The sequence below is a fragment of the Gossypium hirsutum genome, chromosome A02 (genome assembly GCF_007990345.1).
Source record: "Gossypium hirsutum isolate 1008001.06 chromosome A02, Gossypium_hirsutum_v2.1, whole genome shotgun sequence".
In the NCBI taxonomy this organism is placed as follows: domain Eukaryota; kingdom Viridiplantae; phylum Streptophyta; class Magnoliopsida; order Malvales; family Malvaceae; genus Gossypium; species Gossypium hirsutum.
The window spans coordinates 8,083,275-8,099,386 of NC_053425.1; the positions used below are offsets into that span (position 1 = coordinate 8,083,275).

The 16,112-nt window shown below is 32.5% G+C and overlaps 1 protein-coding gene across 5 annotated transcripts; it reads left to right on the forward strand.

Annotated features, from left to right (window-relative positions):
• The first annotated feature begins 4,872 nt into the window (after positions 1–4,872).
• LOC107938663 (serine/threonine-protein phosphatase 4 regulatory subunit 3) lies at positions 4,873–14,653 on the forward strand. Of its 5 annotated transcripts, XM_016871883.2 has the most exons (24): positions 4,873–5,294; positions 6,461–6,541; positions 6,673–6,772; positions 6,857–6,941; positions 7,096–7,145; positions 7,520–7,599; positions 7,970–8,029; positions 8,473–8,572; positions 8,677–8,754; positions 9,024–9,091; positions 9,207–9,275; positions 9,361–9,438; positions 9,522–9,617; positions 10,459–10,529; positions 10,679–10,756; positions 10,864–10,957; positions 11,115–11,213; positions 11,766–11,983; positions 12,069–12,183; positions 12,876–13,007; positions 13,086–13,193; positions 13,270–13,379; positions 13,463–13,558; positions 13,651–14,653. In XM_016871883.2, the coding sequence occupies exons 1-24, from the start codon at positions 5,250–5,252 to the stop codon at positions 14,177–14,179; spliced, it is 2,640 nt and encodes an 879-aa protein (XP_016727372.1). In that variant the 5' UTR covers positions 4,873–5,249; the 3' UTR covers positions 14,180–14,653. The 5 variants fall into 5 exon arrangements, with proteins under 5 accessions (XP_016727372.1, XP_040945949.1, XP_040945940.1 ...); XM_041090006.1 differs by lacking the exon at positions 6,461–6,541 and having other exon boundaries at positions 4,890–5,294; XM_041090012.1 differs by lacking the exons at positions 9,207–9,275; positions 9,361–9,438 and having other exon boundaries at positions 4,890–5,294.
• Positions 14,654–16,112: the final 1,459 nt, after the last annotated feature.

The window sequence follows — 16,112 nt, forward strand, 5'->3', positions numbered from 1 at the left end:
GGGTATGGGTATCAAACACAACTACGTGTTGTACAAGTTTTTTCAATTTTCTCCCATGTATTTGGAGGGTCATACTCTCGTAATGATGTCCTACCTAGTATACTTGTTGATTACTGGCATAGTACGGTTTTATTTTTTATGCAATTTTAGTTTTAGGCAAAGACCATGAATCATAACTTTCCCTTTTGACTTTTGAGGATAGTCTTCAATCCGGAATAGTTCTTTGTAAGAATTGTCATGGTTTATACATTACGTTCTAAAAGTGACCATAGATTATATTTTAGCACCATAAATTAGAATTGCGAACCTATTTTGCATTCAAGAATTTGCTCTTGATTCTGGCCACTTCTTAGGCAGAATTTTGTGTAGGGAGGATTGCTGTTTTAGGCATATGTTGTGGAATTTTCTAGGCAGACCGCAGAAAGATTTGAAAATGTTGGCATTTTCTGATTGTTGTATGAACCGGTTGATCTAACCTTTAGGTTTGGTCTTTTTTAGAAAAAAAAAAAAAGGTGGCCACAAAAGATGATGACAGGGAGAGTTATAAATGTTGGGATTTAAATTCTGAATCCCTTGAATGTTGCTTTTTACTAGTAGTTGTATGACTAGTTGGAATTGTATAAGATTTGATCGTCTATGGGAACTCTTGGCATTGGCTATTTTTGGTGTAATTTTAACTTTTTAAGTGCAAAACTGCTTGTGCTCCCTTTGGATCTCAGTCCACCCCCATTGTGAGGAGATCCTAAGAGTATTTTGCCTTGTTTTCTCCCAGTCAAATTTTTACAGGGGATTAAGATCTTCGGTTGAGGGAGGGATCCCCATTTTACTCACTTTTTTTCTAATACATAAGAGCACAAAAGCAAAGAGAAACGCAAAAGGATAAAAGGAAATTAATGGAATAAAGAGGGATAAGGAGAAAAGTCTAGTACAGACCCCTATTTACTACACTATTGCGAAGAGCCATTGCTTCTCTCAGGGTCCAAGGATGAGTGTGCACTTCTGTGGTCTTGAAAAGAAGTCATTTTGCCAAGGTGGTGTGTCCATCCTATTCATCTGGAGGTGGTCAGCGAGAATTGTGGCCCACCTATACTTTTAGACTAGATAGTGGGTCCATTCCAGGAGCTTTGCTAAAGCTTGTACTACCACTGACACTGATCTGTTTAAAACGCCATTTATGTATCCAAGCTGATGTGTTAGTCCACCACCGCTACCTTCCAACTCGGAAAAGGCTATGGTTCTCATCCACAGGTTGGTTTCTTAAAAACTGGCCTATTCGCCTTGGTTTCTTAAAAACGCCATTTCGGTTGCTTGATGGATGACAGAAATAGGACTATGATCAATCCCATCCACCGCTACTCGGTCCCTGTGTATCCAGGTACCCAACACAAAGCTAGCTAGCTATGACAGTAAATAGATCATTCGGATCCTCCCTCTCCAAATTCATTTAAGAACTAAAGCAATCAAATCTTGAATGGATGTAGTTCTTAGATAACCCTAGTAGAGGCCCCAATGGTTGAGAGATTTTTTACTCTTTTAAGTGTTATTCTGGTGTGGTATTGGGCTTGGTGTGTCATGCTTAGTTTTATCCTCAAGTCTCCTAATTTCATTGAGAGTTTAAGCGAGTTCATAAAATGACTCTATCGAGAGTTCAAGAAGTGGCGGATTTATAATGTACCCACCAAAGGCAAAACAAAGATAAAGAGGTAGTGTTGAGGGGTTTGCCGGTTTTAGGATTTTCAACATCTTTGTGTTGTAGGCTGACTTAACACTGAAATCGTTGCTAAAAGATGGGTTTTACACATCTTGGTTCTTGCCCAATGAAATGGGCTCATCCTCACAATACACTTCACAGGTGTTGAGAATTGTATTCTCCAGTCTATGCCCCTCTTAATTTAGTATTATTTTTAACATATTTATATTTTTATTATGATATAATATAAATGTAACGGGTAACTACCCAGTTGGACACACAATTTCTAGGTCAATTTCTTTTTTATCCTAAAAAAAATATTAAATCTAACAACAATTGATCGTATACATCACATTATTTCTACATCATGCTTATACTTTCAATTTGATTAGGAAAAAAAAAATCTTTACTATTTTGTCACCGTTGTTAGAGAAAATTTTTTGTTTCGCACGAATTTATGGTTTTTTTTTTCAAATTTTTCATTTACGATTGAGATTTAAATTTTCATTTCTATTGCTAATTAAAGGGTCTTCTGTTCCACAAGTTAACCAAAATGTAACTTTGTTGAAATCTTTATTACAGGAAATTTTCAATGAAATGTAGTCCAATAATACACAAATACATTTAGGTACTTATTTGAAATAAAAATACTTAAGCATAAATTTGAATAAAAAAATCAAATTTAAATACCAAAATATATAATCACATGTTCTAATTTTACTAATGTCAAATTCTCCTCTATTGAAATCAATCTCACTTAAATTTAATTTCATATTAAAAAATCATTGGAAGTCAACTGTTTGTAATTTAATCATTAAATTAAAAAATTTCAATTCCCACACCTTTCCTTCCAGGCTTCCATTCAACCATAGCCACAGAATTTAAACAAATCTCATCGAAATCAAAAAAAAAAAAAAAACACCTTAAAATGTTTCAAAAATCTATATGCTTAATTATGACATGGCATGATTGGACTATAAGAAAAACTTCATCATCATCATCATCACCACCAATCCATCATCATAACATAACTTATTTTTTCTGTTTATGAAATAAAGAAGGAATCTGTTTTATTATATTTAAGTTCAAACAAAGAAATGATGAGGAATTTAGTAATCTTTCCACCTTAATTTTCCTACCGTACCATTCATCTGTTTCTGTACAATTCACGAGTGGACAGAATCCAAAAAAAGGTACAAACTTCAACATTTCCCAATTTCCAAACAATTTAACGCAATCCCCTTTACCCGTCATTTCACCACTATAACCGTACCTTCACATCAATCATTCAGATGTCTCCACGTGGCAGATGACGTTATTAAAACTACCTTTCGATGCTGCGTTCTTACGTGTCAAATCCAAATTCGGTACGCGTTTTAAACGAATCTTTGAGCGTTTTTTATTGGATGGCGGCATGGATCAGAGTTCAAAAGCTTATTATTAATTTATTATTTAACTAATGTGCGTTTTAGATTCTCATCTAAGTCCTTATATCTTTCATACATTTATAATTTAGTCATCCATTTTTATTTTCAGGATTTGAGTTCATGGAGTTTTTAGATTTAAAAATTTTGATTAATTATAATTATCATTAAAATTCATTAAAAAAGTCACTTAGTAATTATATAACAATCAAAATAATTATTGAGAATGTTGATTAGGGTTTTATTCTTAAAAATGCTCATTCAAATTTGTTAGGATAAAATAATTATTTTTTATTGGGGTAGTATTTTTAACAAAAGCTGACAGATTAAAATAGTTAACAATATTTTGTTAACTATTTAAGCTAACTAATAGTATCACAAAAGTAGAAGCACTCAATTATGTCAACAATTAAATATATATATGTATATATATATATTAAACCTCAGCTTTGAGCATAGTTTAGTGGTCAAAATTATAATTTTACAGTTGTCTTATAATGTAAAAAAAAAATGCAACCTTAAAAGAAATGAAATGTTTCGTGTTTATCTCTAAAACTCGTAAGGGGCATTTGGTTTGCTTAATCTTAGATTACGTTTTGTAATAAAATTACGAAAATGTAACATTACAAATGGAATGTGAGATTAACTCGTTTGGTTTATTTTGCTGGAATGTAAGATTGTGATGTTTGGTTGACAAAATATAACATTACTTAGAGGCATATTTTACTCAATTGTTTCTTGTTATAGAATCTATTTTTTTTTTCATGTTTAGTTCCTTTAATACTTTTTTAGTCTCAATTTTTATAAAATTATGACAAATTCTTACAATTTACATATTAATAAATAAATATATTGTGTTGAATTAAATTTATAGATCATAATTATAATAATCCATTAAAAGTGATTGTAACACCAATTATTATTATAATTATAATCATAATTAATATATTAATAAATAAATTATTTAATAAACTATTTAATAAAATATAATGAATATAATTGTAATACATGATATTTATTGGTCCACTATTAAAAAAATATTTTTTATTTTTATTATTTTTAAACTTTATTTAAGAAAAAAAGGCTAAATTGATCATAATAATAAAATTAAAAGGCAAATTAGTCCAAAATTTAAGATTACACCAATAATCTAAAATTTCTTAAGGAATGAGTTGTAATTAAATTAAATCATATATTATGAGATGGTCGTAATATGAGATTATGAGATTATCAAAATGTTAGAATCTAAACACCGAACATTCAATTAATTAATAACATTATAAAAATATAGAGATAAAATTATGTTAAAATTAAATATAAAAATTAAATATTAAAATTGTACATAATAAAAGACTAAAACTAAAATTTAATCCTATTTAAAAAATGTAAAAGAAAAAAGAAAAAAAGAAACACCCGTATCGCGAAGAAACAGATCTTCGTTAGACATTCCTTTTATATATAATTTTTTACAGGATTTTTATACATAATGTATGGAGAAGCTCTTTGCAAAAATTTTAATTTTTTAATACATAATCTTAAAAGAGTATGTTTTAACAAATTTTTTAATTTTTGATTGTAAAATTTACAAATTTACTAAATAATTTATTTTATTAGTTTAGACAAAAAAAATATAGGTAAGAGAAAATAATTTTAAATTACCAGAAAGCAAATACGTAATTAAACGCAAAAATAAGCCCAATTATTTTCAATTGTTTATTTGTTTAAAAACAACAAAATTTCAATTGTTAATTATTTATTATTTATTATTTTCTTTTTCTTTTCCCTTTCACTCATCGAAGGCCGGGGAACGACAAGCTCTTAGCGCAGGAAATAGAAAGAAGGAAAGGAAAGAGAGAAAAAGAGAGTAAAGAGAGGAAAAATTAAGGTTTCTTCAGCTTACGTTAATGGCGGTTAGGGTTTTCTATTGATCCGCTTCCCAAAAGGAATTCTTATTCTCTCCCGCCTATTATTTCAAGTGCCCGCTCGTTTCTCTCTCTTCTCGTTTCCCAAAAGCCCTAATTCGAGGTCATCCCTCTAATCTCTCTCAATTTTAACTTCGAATTTTCAATCTTGACGATTCCACGGGATTATTTGGGATTCAAAAAGTTTTCCGAACCGGAGACCGAGAAGCTTCGATGGGTGCTCAAGAGAAATCTCAAGGCAACTCCAATTCGCTGCAGGTCAGTTCATATCTCTCTGTCCTCGTTTGGACCCTAGAATTTTGTTTTACTTTTTGCTCCTTCACTACTAGGATGAGTTAGGGTATTAATTATAGCTTCTTCTTTTTTATTGAGAAATGATATGTGAATTTACAAAGTGAAGTTCTAATCTTTCAATTATTTTTGAATTATTTTTTGCTTTATGGGTAAAGGTGTGACTCTTTTTATCTATTCCATAGTATTAGTCATTAGGTTTTGGTTTGAAGTGTTTGGAGAAGTGAATTAGCTTCAAGTGGGGTGCCAGATTGTCTTTTTTCTTGAGCTGTTAGAGAAATCGGTTTGAAGTTTATGTTTTTGTGCTTTTTCATGGAATTCCCCCCCCCCCCGATTCGGGTGCTTAATATGGGTCTGAAATGCATTCTGGGCAGTGTTGTAGCCTTTAATCAATTTTACGCTCAAGAGACTTGGAATAAGTTATGATTCTTTTGGAGTATGACTACTGTAGTTTATGTCAAAGGATGTATGCAACTGTGCCAAATATTCGAAATGAGTATTAATTCATTGCACCTGTCATCATGCTTATTTTGGTTAGGTTTCTAGTTAACTGGGATTTTATCCTGTTTTGCAATATTAGTACACTGTTAGATGCTTCTGCTTTTTTGGGGGAAATTTTTTTTCCTGTATGAATATGCTAATTTTCGTATCGGATTTTAGTATTCTGTTATTTTGAGTGCCATAGTTCATACTTCTAGATGATTGAATTATCATTTTGGGGGGGTGTTGTGGCAGATGGGAAAACGATAAAAAGTTTTCCTTATTGTCAGTGGGATGGTTTAAATAACATTTAAGGTCTAACTTTATGTTACTGGGACTTTGCAATGATATCATTGTTTAGTGTGCTAGACTTTTACCAATGAGTTTGGGAATGCTATTTAAATATTCTCTACATTTTTGGGTCAAATCATAAGAAAATCATATATTCTTACGAGTAGAATGGCTCAGATAGCAGCTAAAGGTCTAACTTCATGTTGTGGGACAGTGCAGTGTTTTTATGATATCCTCTGGTACATCAGACCAACACCATTTTCAGTCACTGATGTTGTTTCTTGAATTTTGCATGAGTCTTTGAATGCTATTTAACTCTTCTCTCCTTTTCTTTTGGTCAAATTATTTACGTATAAATTCAGAGAGTTAAGGTCTATCGTTTGAATGAGGATGGTAAATGGGATGATCAAGGAACTGGGCATGTCACTGTTGATTATTTGGAGGTCTGTTCAATTCTCTTATCTGGTTCAGATTTTTCTGTTTTGAATCTGGATATGCTGGATTTGGTTTCAAAAATAAATTATTTTGATGAAAACGCCTCTCTTCTTAAACGAACGCGTATATTATTTTTCAGAGATCAGAAGAGCTGGCTTTGTATGTTTTTGATGAAGAGGACAACGAGACATTGCTTGTGCACCGTATCTGCCCTGATGACATTTACAGAAAACAAGAAGGTATTCTTCTGCTTTCATTAATAGCAATGTTTGTTGTTTGTTAAAATATCAGTTTGATTTCATGATATGTGCGTTTATCATTAGATACAATCATATCATGGAGAGACTCCGAGTATTCTACAGAATTAGCGCTTAGTTTTCAAGAGAACACTGGATGCTCTTACATATGGTAAGTAATGTTTATAAGTTGTTTCATCCGCATTGAATGCTTTTGATCTCAAATTTTATATCCTTTTTCTTACAGTTCACTGTGCTGGAAGTTTATGACATCAACCTTTATTTCCCTTTCATCACCCCTCTACTAATCCTTTTTCTCTATACAGGGACCACATTTGTAATGTGCAACGAAATATACATTTCAGTTCTCTCAACAGTAAGTTTGTTTTTTTGGAAACCCTTGAAGTTAACTCTCCACCGAAGTTGGTTAAACGTTAGATCTGTGTAAATGGTTAACTCCCTTAGTCAATCTTGTCCAAACAAAGACTTAAGTTCTGGAAACTGGAAAATTTGTAAAGAGAATTAATTTTGTTAATCAAATAATGTATTTGTCTTCTGCCTTAGATGTAGGCAGACCTTTATTAAATGGGCTTCCTTTGTTTAGTGGCCATATCTTCAGCCATGATGCACAGAATGATTGTTTTCTTAGAGTATGCAATGTATTTATATTAGGCACAGTATCGAACTTATCATTGAGCAATTTTGAAATACCCTGATGAATAACAATTGTCTCATATATTATTACCGCAGGTGAAACATTTCACTCAATGAATAGTGAGTTGAGGGAGTTGCCAGCTGTGGAGCTTTCTACTCTCCCAATAATCCTCAAGGTTCTAATGAACAAGCCGTTCTCTGGATTACATTCTGTTTAAGTTTGTTTTTGTTGCTTGGTGTGATTCCTGGATTTCTTTCCTTTTCAAACATATTGGAAGTTTTCGCTCAATGATTTTCTTCCTCATTTCTTCCTTATTTATTATTTGAAGTTGTTATTTATTTTATGCTAGTCTTGATTATAATTATTTCAGCTTTTGTTATAATTACTTGTAATCTGGAGTAGGTTGTCTATTTTTGTTTTCTTTTAGTAGTTTCTATATTTTCTGTATGATCTGCTTATATTTCTTGGAAAGCTTCTTCAAATTAGTCTGCTCAGGTATACCTGTCTAAATATTTTTTCATTTTGTTCATCAATTTTCCCTGCAGACTGTGACTGAGAGTGGCATTGCTGATCAGATGCGGCTGACAGAACTAATATTGAATGATGTATGCTTCTTTGAAAACCATGCTTTTTCGTGTTAATATCTTCTGTATGTAGATCTTGTGCAGTTTAGTATTCGGTGGTTAACTGCCAGTCACTTAACCATTGATAATGTTGGTATTCAGCCACATTAAGTTATCAGTTGTGGCTGTGTTATCAAGGTAATAATTTGTTTTCCTCTGGCTTCTCAACTCTCTGAGCTTTTGTGTTCTCAGTGATCTTCCATGTCATATGGGAGAAATATCAAACATGTTGCATGTTTCTTCTACATGTAACTATGAGCTTTATTTCTTGGTTATTTTTAATTTTTTCCCTATGCTTTCTATTATTTGGTTTCCTGGTTTTATTTGTTTCTGTTTCAAACTTATGGTTTAGTATCTGTCTTGACTTTCTATTGTGTTAATTCTAAATGTTCAGACGTGCTAAATTGAGTTTGATCTCAATGCAGCAAGATTTCTTCCAGAAGCTGATGGAGCTATTCAGAATTTGTGAAGACTTGGAAAATATGGATGGTCTTCACATGATATTTAAAATAGTCAAGGGGATAAGTTAGTACACTTTTTTGCTTAAATGCTCTTTTTCTTTATTAAAACATGCTTGTATTTATGACTGATTCATGGATCCATGATTTATGTTATTGGTTATCTTACAGTTTTACTCAATAGTGCTCAAATTTTCGAGAAAATATTTGGAGAGGAATTGATCATGGATATTATTGGTTCTCTTGAATGTAAGTATATCACTATTTGTTTACAGATGTATTATTAGGGACTGTTGGTGGATAGAATTGAATGTTCAATTTGCAACTTCATTTGATTGTTTGGATGCGGGCTTGTAGTTATAAGATATTGTACAATTATTTTTTATGATAATAACCTTTTTATATATTTTGCCTTTTTGAATGTTCCTATGTTTGATGTCCTATTTCCCCAAAATTTGTCTATTGCTTAATAGTTTAGCTTGTTTTGGTAAGGCAGTTTCTTCTTCTTTGGTTTGCAGATGATCCTGATGTTCCTCAGGTGCAACACTATCGGAATTTTCTGAAAGAACATGTTGTTTTTAAGGAGGTAATTTATTTTTACATGGGTCTTGCTGCTTATAGTGGATGTGTATGGAGGGAGTTTAGATCAGGTGAAAGAAAATCAGTTCTGTAAAAAAAGGTTCATTCTTATTCTTTTACAGGCCGTTCCAATTAAAAATCCGATGGTCATCTCAAAAATACACCAGGCATACCGTGTTGGTTATTTGAAGGTAAGGATCTTAAATGTTAAGGCTAAGGCTTATGACTCTTCATGTCTTTGGTTTTGTAATTCTTGCTTCTGATTGCTTCTGTCAGGATGTTGTTTTGGCAAGGGTATTGGATGAGGCAACAGTTGCCAGTCTCAATTCTATGATTCATTCTAACAATGCTATAGTAAGATTTTTAGTGATTCTTGTTAATATGTGAGGCCTAGGTTTTTTGTTTCTTTTCCACTTAACTTCAGTGTTCTCTTCTAGGTTATTTCTTTATTGAAGGACGACAGCACCTTTATTCAAGAATTGTTTGCTAGGTTGAGATCACCCACCACATCTGCTGAATCAAAGAAGAATTTGGTAATCATGACATTGAATTTTAATTGTATAATGATTTTTCTTCTGGTTATGATTGCTGCTTCCTTTATTCTAATGCTAACTGTTATGAGCAGCAGATTGTAAGATATCTAACTTTGTTGACCTTTAGTTAATTACCCCTCTTTTTTTTCCCTTCTTTTTTCTTTCAATTTGAGTAAGATGCATGTTCTTTTATCCATTTAGATGTTAGATTTTAGGCTGAAATAACCCCCCCAAAAAGGAAAAAAAGCTTTTGAACTTTATCACTTTGTCTAGGCGTGTCCTTATACTTCTATTGTACCCAAATATTACATTAATCTTTAATTTGCACCCAGATATGCCCTTTACCTTTAATTATACTCAAATAAACCCTAAACTTTTAATTTGTATTGTATGTAAGCCCTTAACATAAATCTTTCATTTGATATAAAGGCTTTTATGGAACAAATTGAAAAATGAGGGTGTATTTGGGTACAATACAAGTATAGGGGTTTACTTAAAAAAGTGAAACAGTTAGGAGTTTCTTTTAGTATTTTACCTTATATTCAGTTAAAATTTAAAATGCTTAGATTTAACTGAGGTTAAATGAATTGATGTTTAGGCCTAGATTGTGAGTTCGCTTAGGCCTCCTTTGCTTTTAATCTGTCTAAGGCGGTTGATTTTTGCATTTTTTTTTCTGTGTTTAGATGTTAGCATTTTACTAGGTTGCAAAAGGTCTTGCTTTGGGTGAGGTCAAATATTTTCATTTTGGAATATTTGTTATCTGTGGATCTTCCGATGGGTTTAATCTATGTGATCTATTCTAATTGATTTGGTATCACTCATGTTTTTTTTTTTTCAATAGGTATATTTCCTGCGTGAATTTTGTAGTTTAAGCAAGAGCCTGCAGATGGTGCAGCAGCTTCAACTATTTAGGTAGGCTTTTCTACAAGTTGGACATCTGGTATTAGCATTCTTTTCATGTTGCTTTCTTGATTCTGAAAGCTTCCGCTTCTCCATAACTATATTTTAAACAATTAAATTTATCTTATGGCTGAATTGGTTTCTTTTCTTGATCATTTTAGGGATCTTATAAATGAAGGTATCTTTGACATTATCAGTGATGCTCTGCAGAGTCAAGATAAAAAGCTTGTACTAACTGGGTAATGCAATTTTTGTATCTCTCTTTAATATGCTTTTTTCTTTCCAGCGTAGCATGTAACTTTTTCCCTAGTTAAGTCCTAATAATAGGTCTCAATAATGGATGCAGGACAGACATCCTCATACTATTCTTGAATCAGGATCCAACCCTTCTGCGCTCTCATGTTGTTCGCCAGGAAGGGATTCCTCTTTTAGGACTTTTGGTATGCATTTTAATTTTATTAGTGATTGATGATATGATGTTAATTTTTGTGTTGAAGCAGTACCATTGGATGAACTTAAGAAATATCCTGTCACTGTTTTACATGTGTCTATATATGTGGAGATAGAATTAGAACTGATATAGTTGTTTATCCACAGGTTAAAGGGATGATAACAGATTTTGGGGAGGATATGCACTGCCAGTTTCTTGAAATTCTTCGTAGTTTATTGGATTCGTTCTCATTGACAGGAGCTCAGGTGCCTACCTTGATCTTTATTTCTATGTGCTGGTGTTATATTGTATTTTGGTAGATGGGAAATTGTATAGACTTACACTGAACCTAAATTCCAACCTTTACTTGTCTTAAGTTGCTTTACTGCACGAGAATATGTACCATATTCTCTACTTCAGTTCTTAAGGAACCATAGACTTGTATAAAGTTACATCCTAGCATGGTGGAGGATGAGAAATATGAAAACAAGCTGAATTCAGCTTCTCATGCATAGAGTTGTAGAGTCGATGAATGAGCTGAGTTTTCATAGAAGTTGGCTAGGTTCTACTTTCATGTCTAACTAGCTCAATCAAACTTCAGAAGGCTTATGCTTGATCCTCTGGTTGCTGTTAGATTATTGAGAGATCCTTACCATATAACATACTGAGATATCATGACAGAAGAAAGATTAGCAGTTGATTTTCATGCCTCATATTTTGGTTATCACTATGCTGGTTTCGTTGCTAGTTCCTACTTTTTAGTTACTAGTTCCATTTCTTTCTTGCAAGTGCTTGACTTTATATTGTTTTTGTTGCAGAGAGATACCATTATTGATATTTTTTATGACAAGCATTTGGGCCAGCTAATTGACGTCATAATATTATCATGCCCTTCTGAAGATGTTGGCCAGTCAACAAGTAATTTGGCAAGCAGTGCTGGAAGAGTTGAAAGTCAAAATAGCACAAAGCCTGAAATTCTTTTAAACATATGTGAATTGCTTTGCTTTTGTGTTGTGCATCATCCTTATAGAATAAAGTAATCTTTTGTATACTTTTGTATAATCTAGAAAATTTTGATTCTTTAATCTAAGATATTAATTGGCCTTTTCTTAATTGTTCAGGTGTAATTTTCTGCTTAACAATGTTATAGACAAAATTTTGTTACTTACACGGAGAAGGGAAAAATACCTAGTAGTTGCTGCGGTTCGCTTTGTTCGCACTATTCTCTCTCGTCGTGTAAGTGAGTTCGGTTTAAGCTTTAGAATAAATTCTATCCTATCAAGTTGAATAGTTCACATTCACTCATGACATCTTTAGAATAATAAAATGGCATTGATATGAATGAAATTGGAGGTGAAACCGTTTACTATGTGAATGATGCCTGACTTCACTTTTGACTGCTGTTAGTTGCATGTGGGGATGTTAGTTTCTTAGTTTAAAGATCTGTTTATCTTTTAAGATATGTAGTAAATATATGTGGCTTTGACTCTTCACTTTTTCTCAAGTTATGTCTGACAATTATTTTACATCTTGCTCAAATTGGACATAGGCTGACAGGGGTTTATTTGACACCTTTATGACATCCATATAATGGACGCATCCATGGAGGGGTACCATAAATAACATATATTGTGTTTTGCTGATTGTTGGCACATCTCCTGCCTCTAGTGTTTCTACTGTTGTTGTTTTAGATGGCTCAGTTAAGCATTGAGCTCTTATGTTTGTTTGTATGATTTTTTGAATTTTTTTTTTCTTTTTTTTCTTTTTGTACATTTGTAAGTTGCAATTTCTAGGAGTATGACTTTCCCATATTTAAATTCTTTTAACTTGTTGCAAATTAGCAGTTTTATGGATGCTAAATATTTTTGACAAGTTGAGTAAAAGCTATTACATGTTCTAACTGGTTAAATTAAGCTTTCATCTTGCAGGATGAACATCTGGTAAATCATTTTGTTAAGAAAAACCTTCTCAAACCAGTTATAGATGCTTTTGTTGCTAATGGGAATCGTTACAATGTGCTGAACTCTGCAGTCCTGGAACTTTTTGAATATATCCGCAAGGTGCATATATATCTGGTCTGTATAGTGATATTAGAGTATCTTGATGATTCTGTCTGTTAATAACTTTGTTTCATGCAGGAAAATGTGAAGTTATTGGTTGGATATATAGTTGATTCATTTTGGAATCAGTTGGTTAAGTTCGAGTATTTGGCTTCTGTTCAGTCCTTGAAAGTCAAATATGAACAGGTATTCCGGTTACTGCCCTGTTTTACTGCTGGGACTTTTAGGTCTAAACTTCATTGATGTGACACTCTTTTTGCAGTGCTTGGAAAATTGTGGAACAAAAGCTAATGTTAATGTGTCGGACTCAAGAAAACGAATTGATGAGCGTGCTCTGGAGAAAGAGGAGGAAGACTATTTCAACGAGGACAGGTATACTTTCATCAATAGATGAGTCAACGCTTTTCCTCTGATCCATTTCCGCTATAGTGATTATATCTGGCATGCATATGCAGTGACGAAGACGATACATCATCTGAATCTCGCACTCGGAAAGTACAATCTCAACCTGTTTCATCCGATGGAGTTGCTGCAAGCTGCCCATCATTAAGGTATTTCAATGGCCTCATCCTAGATTGATTACTGAAAATGCTGTATGGTGTGTTTGGGTTCATAATTTATATTTTTCAATCTGATTTTGTAGCCCAAGATCTGGCGGACTGGTCGACTATGAGGACGATGAGGATGATGAAGACTATAGACCACCTCCCAAGAAGCATACTGAGACCTCAGAGGACGATGAAGGAACCTTGGAGACCCTTAGGTTGAAGCGGAAGTTGATTTCTAGAGAGCATGAGAATGAAGTAGCTTATAAGAAGCAGCGTCTGGGTAAAAGCTCCAAAGCAAGAGATAGTGTATTTGCGGCTTTGTGTTCGACCCTAAGCCAGGCAGTGCTGCCAAGTAAGAAAACTGCAAACGCTATGCCTTTATCTAGTCAATCAGCTGAAGGGACCAAAGCCTTGGGTGAGGGAAATCATACAGAGAAGGAATCTAGCAGTTCTAGAAGTTCTGGTAAAAGTAGTTCGGAAGAGGACAGCCATAGAGAGAAGGAACCTCCTAGAAATTGTTCAGATTGCTTGCATAGCCCCTCAGACAATAGACAATTAAGTGGCGATGACTGTCCCTTGGTACCACCAAAATCCTCACCTGAAATGACTGTAAATGGATCTTAAGTTATTTTGGAGAATCATCATGCGCAGTGTCACTTGTTATCTTGTTTGTTGTATTCAACTCAAGGATGTGCTTGGTGACTGAAGGGTCTCGGTACGGGCTACCAAAGAACTGGATTCAGAGAAAAAATCAAGAAGCTGATGAGAAGAAATTTCGGATTGTTTGTCGGAGGGAGGGAACGGATGATCACCATATAAATTGGAAGTGAAGGGCTGGGAAAATTGTACTGAATTATATATGCAAAAGCCAAGTCTACCAGGCCTTTCTGATGCTTTGAGCTGAGCTTTGGACTTTCTGCTTTTAGCCTCACCACCAAACTGTTGCTTCTTTAGAACATTACCTGTTTTTTGTCAAAATTTTCACCTTTTCTTTTCTTTTAAGAAAAAAAATCAAATATTGTTCTAAATATTAGCTTTGTGAACCAGCCGACAGAATGGGAAGTAAAATTGGGGATGCGTTAGTGTCCCCTTTGTTCAGATTTTGTGGTGGGTGTGGCTGTTATAGGGAGAAACAAAAGGGAGGGTTTAGGAGGATGAAATATAATATGTGATTGTGGGTAGAAGGGGCCAAATTCTCTGTGATTGTAGGGTGAAGAGTGAGTGAAGACCTCATTTATAGACAGACCCTCTTTGTATATTAGAATTTAGTAGTAGGTAGGTAAAATATACTTTTGAAGGGGGATTTTCTTCTTTAATTGCGGGGAAAGAAAATAAAAAGCCTAAATTTATTCCCAAATTGAAATTTACGGTCTTTTTCCTTGTTTGTTTCTACCTCTTTGGAATCATACACTGAGCGGAGGCGAAGGAAAGGAGTGTATAATCATGTCGTGTAAGAGCACAAAGCAAACAAGAGCAGGGAAAATCAATCCTTAATACCCAAAATTGCCTAGAAAGAAAATAGTAAATATGCTTCCTTCATCAACATATATACACAATACAATTATAAAACCTTCTCTATAATAGCTTCATTTATTTATCAAAATTTTAGATGTTATAAAGGACAATTATTATATATTTATAACAACATTTGAGACACATACAATAATAATATTTAGATTGTATTTTAATAAAACTTGCATATCTTTATTTTATAAAATGTAATTAAGATATTTTATTGAAATAATATTTTAACTAAAATTGATTGTGTTTATTTTACTTAGTATAAAATTAAGTTTATTAAAATCATAAAGAATTAATTTAGTAAAAAGTGAATTTCATATTTTATGATAAAATATTAATTTTACAATAAACTTAATTATTATAATTAAACATTGTGTATTGTAGAGAAGATTGACTGTGTAAAGATGAAAACACAAGTATATACTGATTTCTTTCTTGTTCACATGAATTGATTATAATATTTTTGTATCTTATTAATTTTTATAGTAACTCAAAATAAAATCATTTGAAAAATAATAAGGTATAGGGGGTATTATAATTGTATATTTTAAAAATTATAGAGTACATCTTCACGCTGAATCTTTAAATATTCATTGTCGTTTCTACATTTAAAAAAAAAATAAGAATATAAGTTTTGGATTATTCTGTAAAAAAATCATATACTAGTTTATTACATTGTTTGCTGCTTCTATTTATTGTTGCATTTTTTTATGTAAGAAAAAAGAAAAAGAAATACTATTATTAAATTACCGTTATCTTCAGATTATTACTGATAAATTTTTTTTATCAAATTATATACGAAAGAGATTAACTGAAAACAAATAAAGTTAAATTTAAATTTAAAAGCTAATGTCCCAAACGAAAATATTAAAATGTGTGCAAATAAAATGAGTAGAGTTTAAAAAGAATATATAATTCCCAATTGTGTATTAGTTCGATTGGTATAAGGTTGTGAGTTCAAGTTCGTTGAAGCGCATTATCTTTTAATTTGAAGGTTGAGGGGGGGTTATAGGTAATTTTAGATATTGTATAAAAA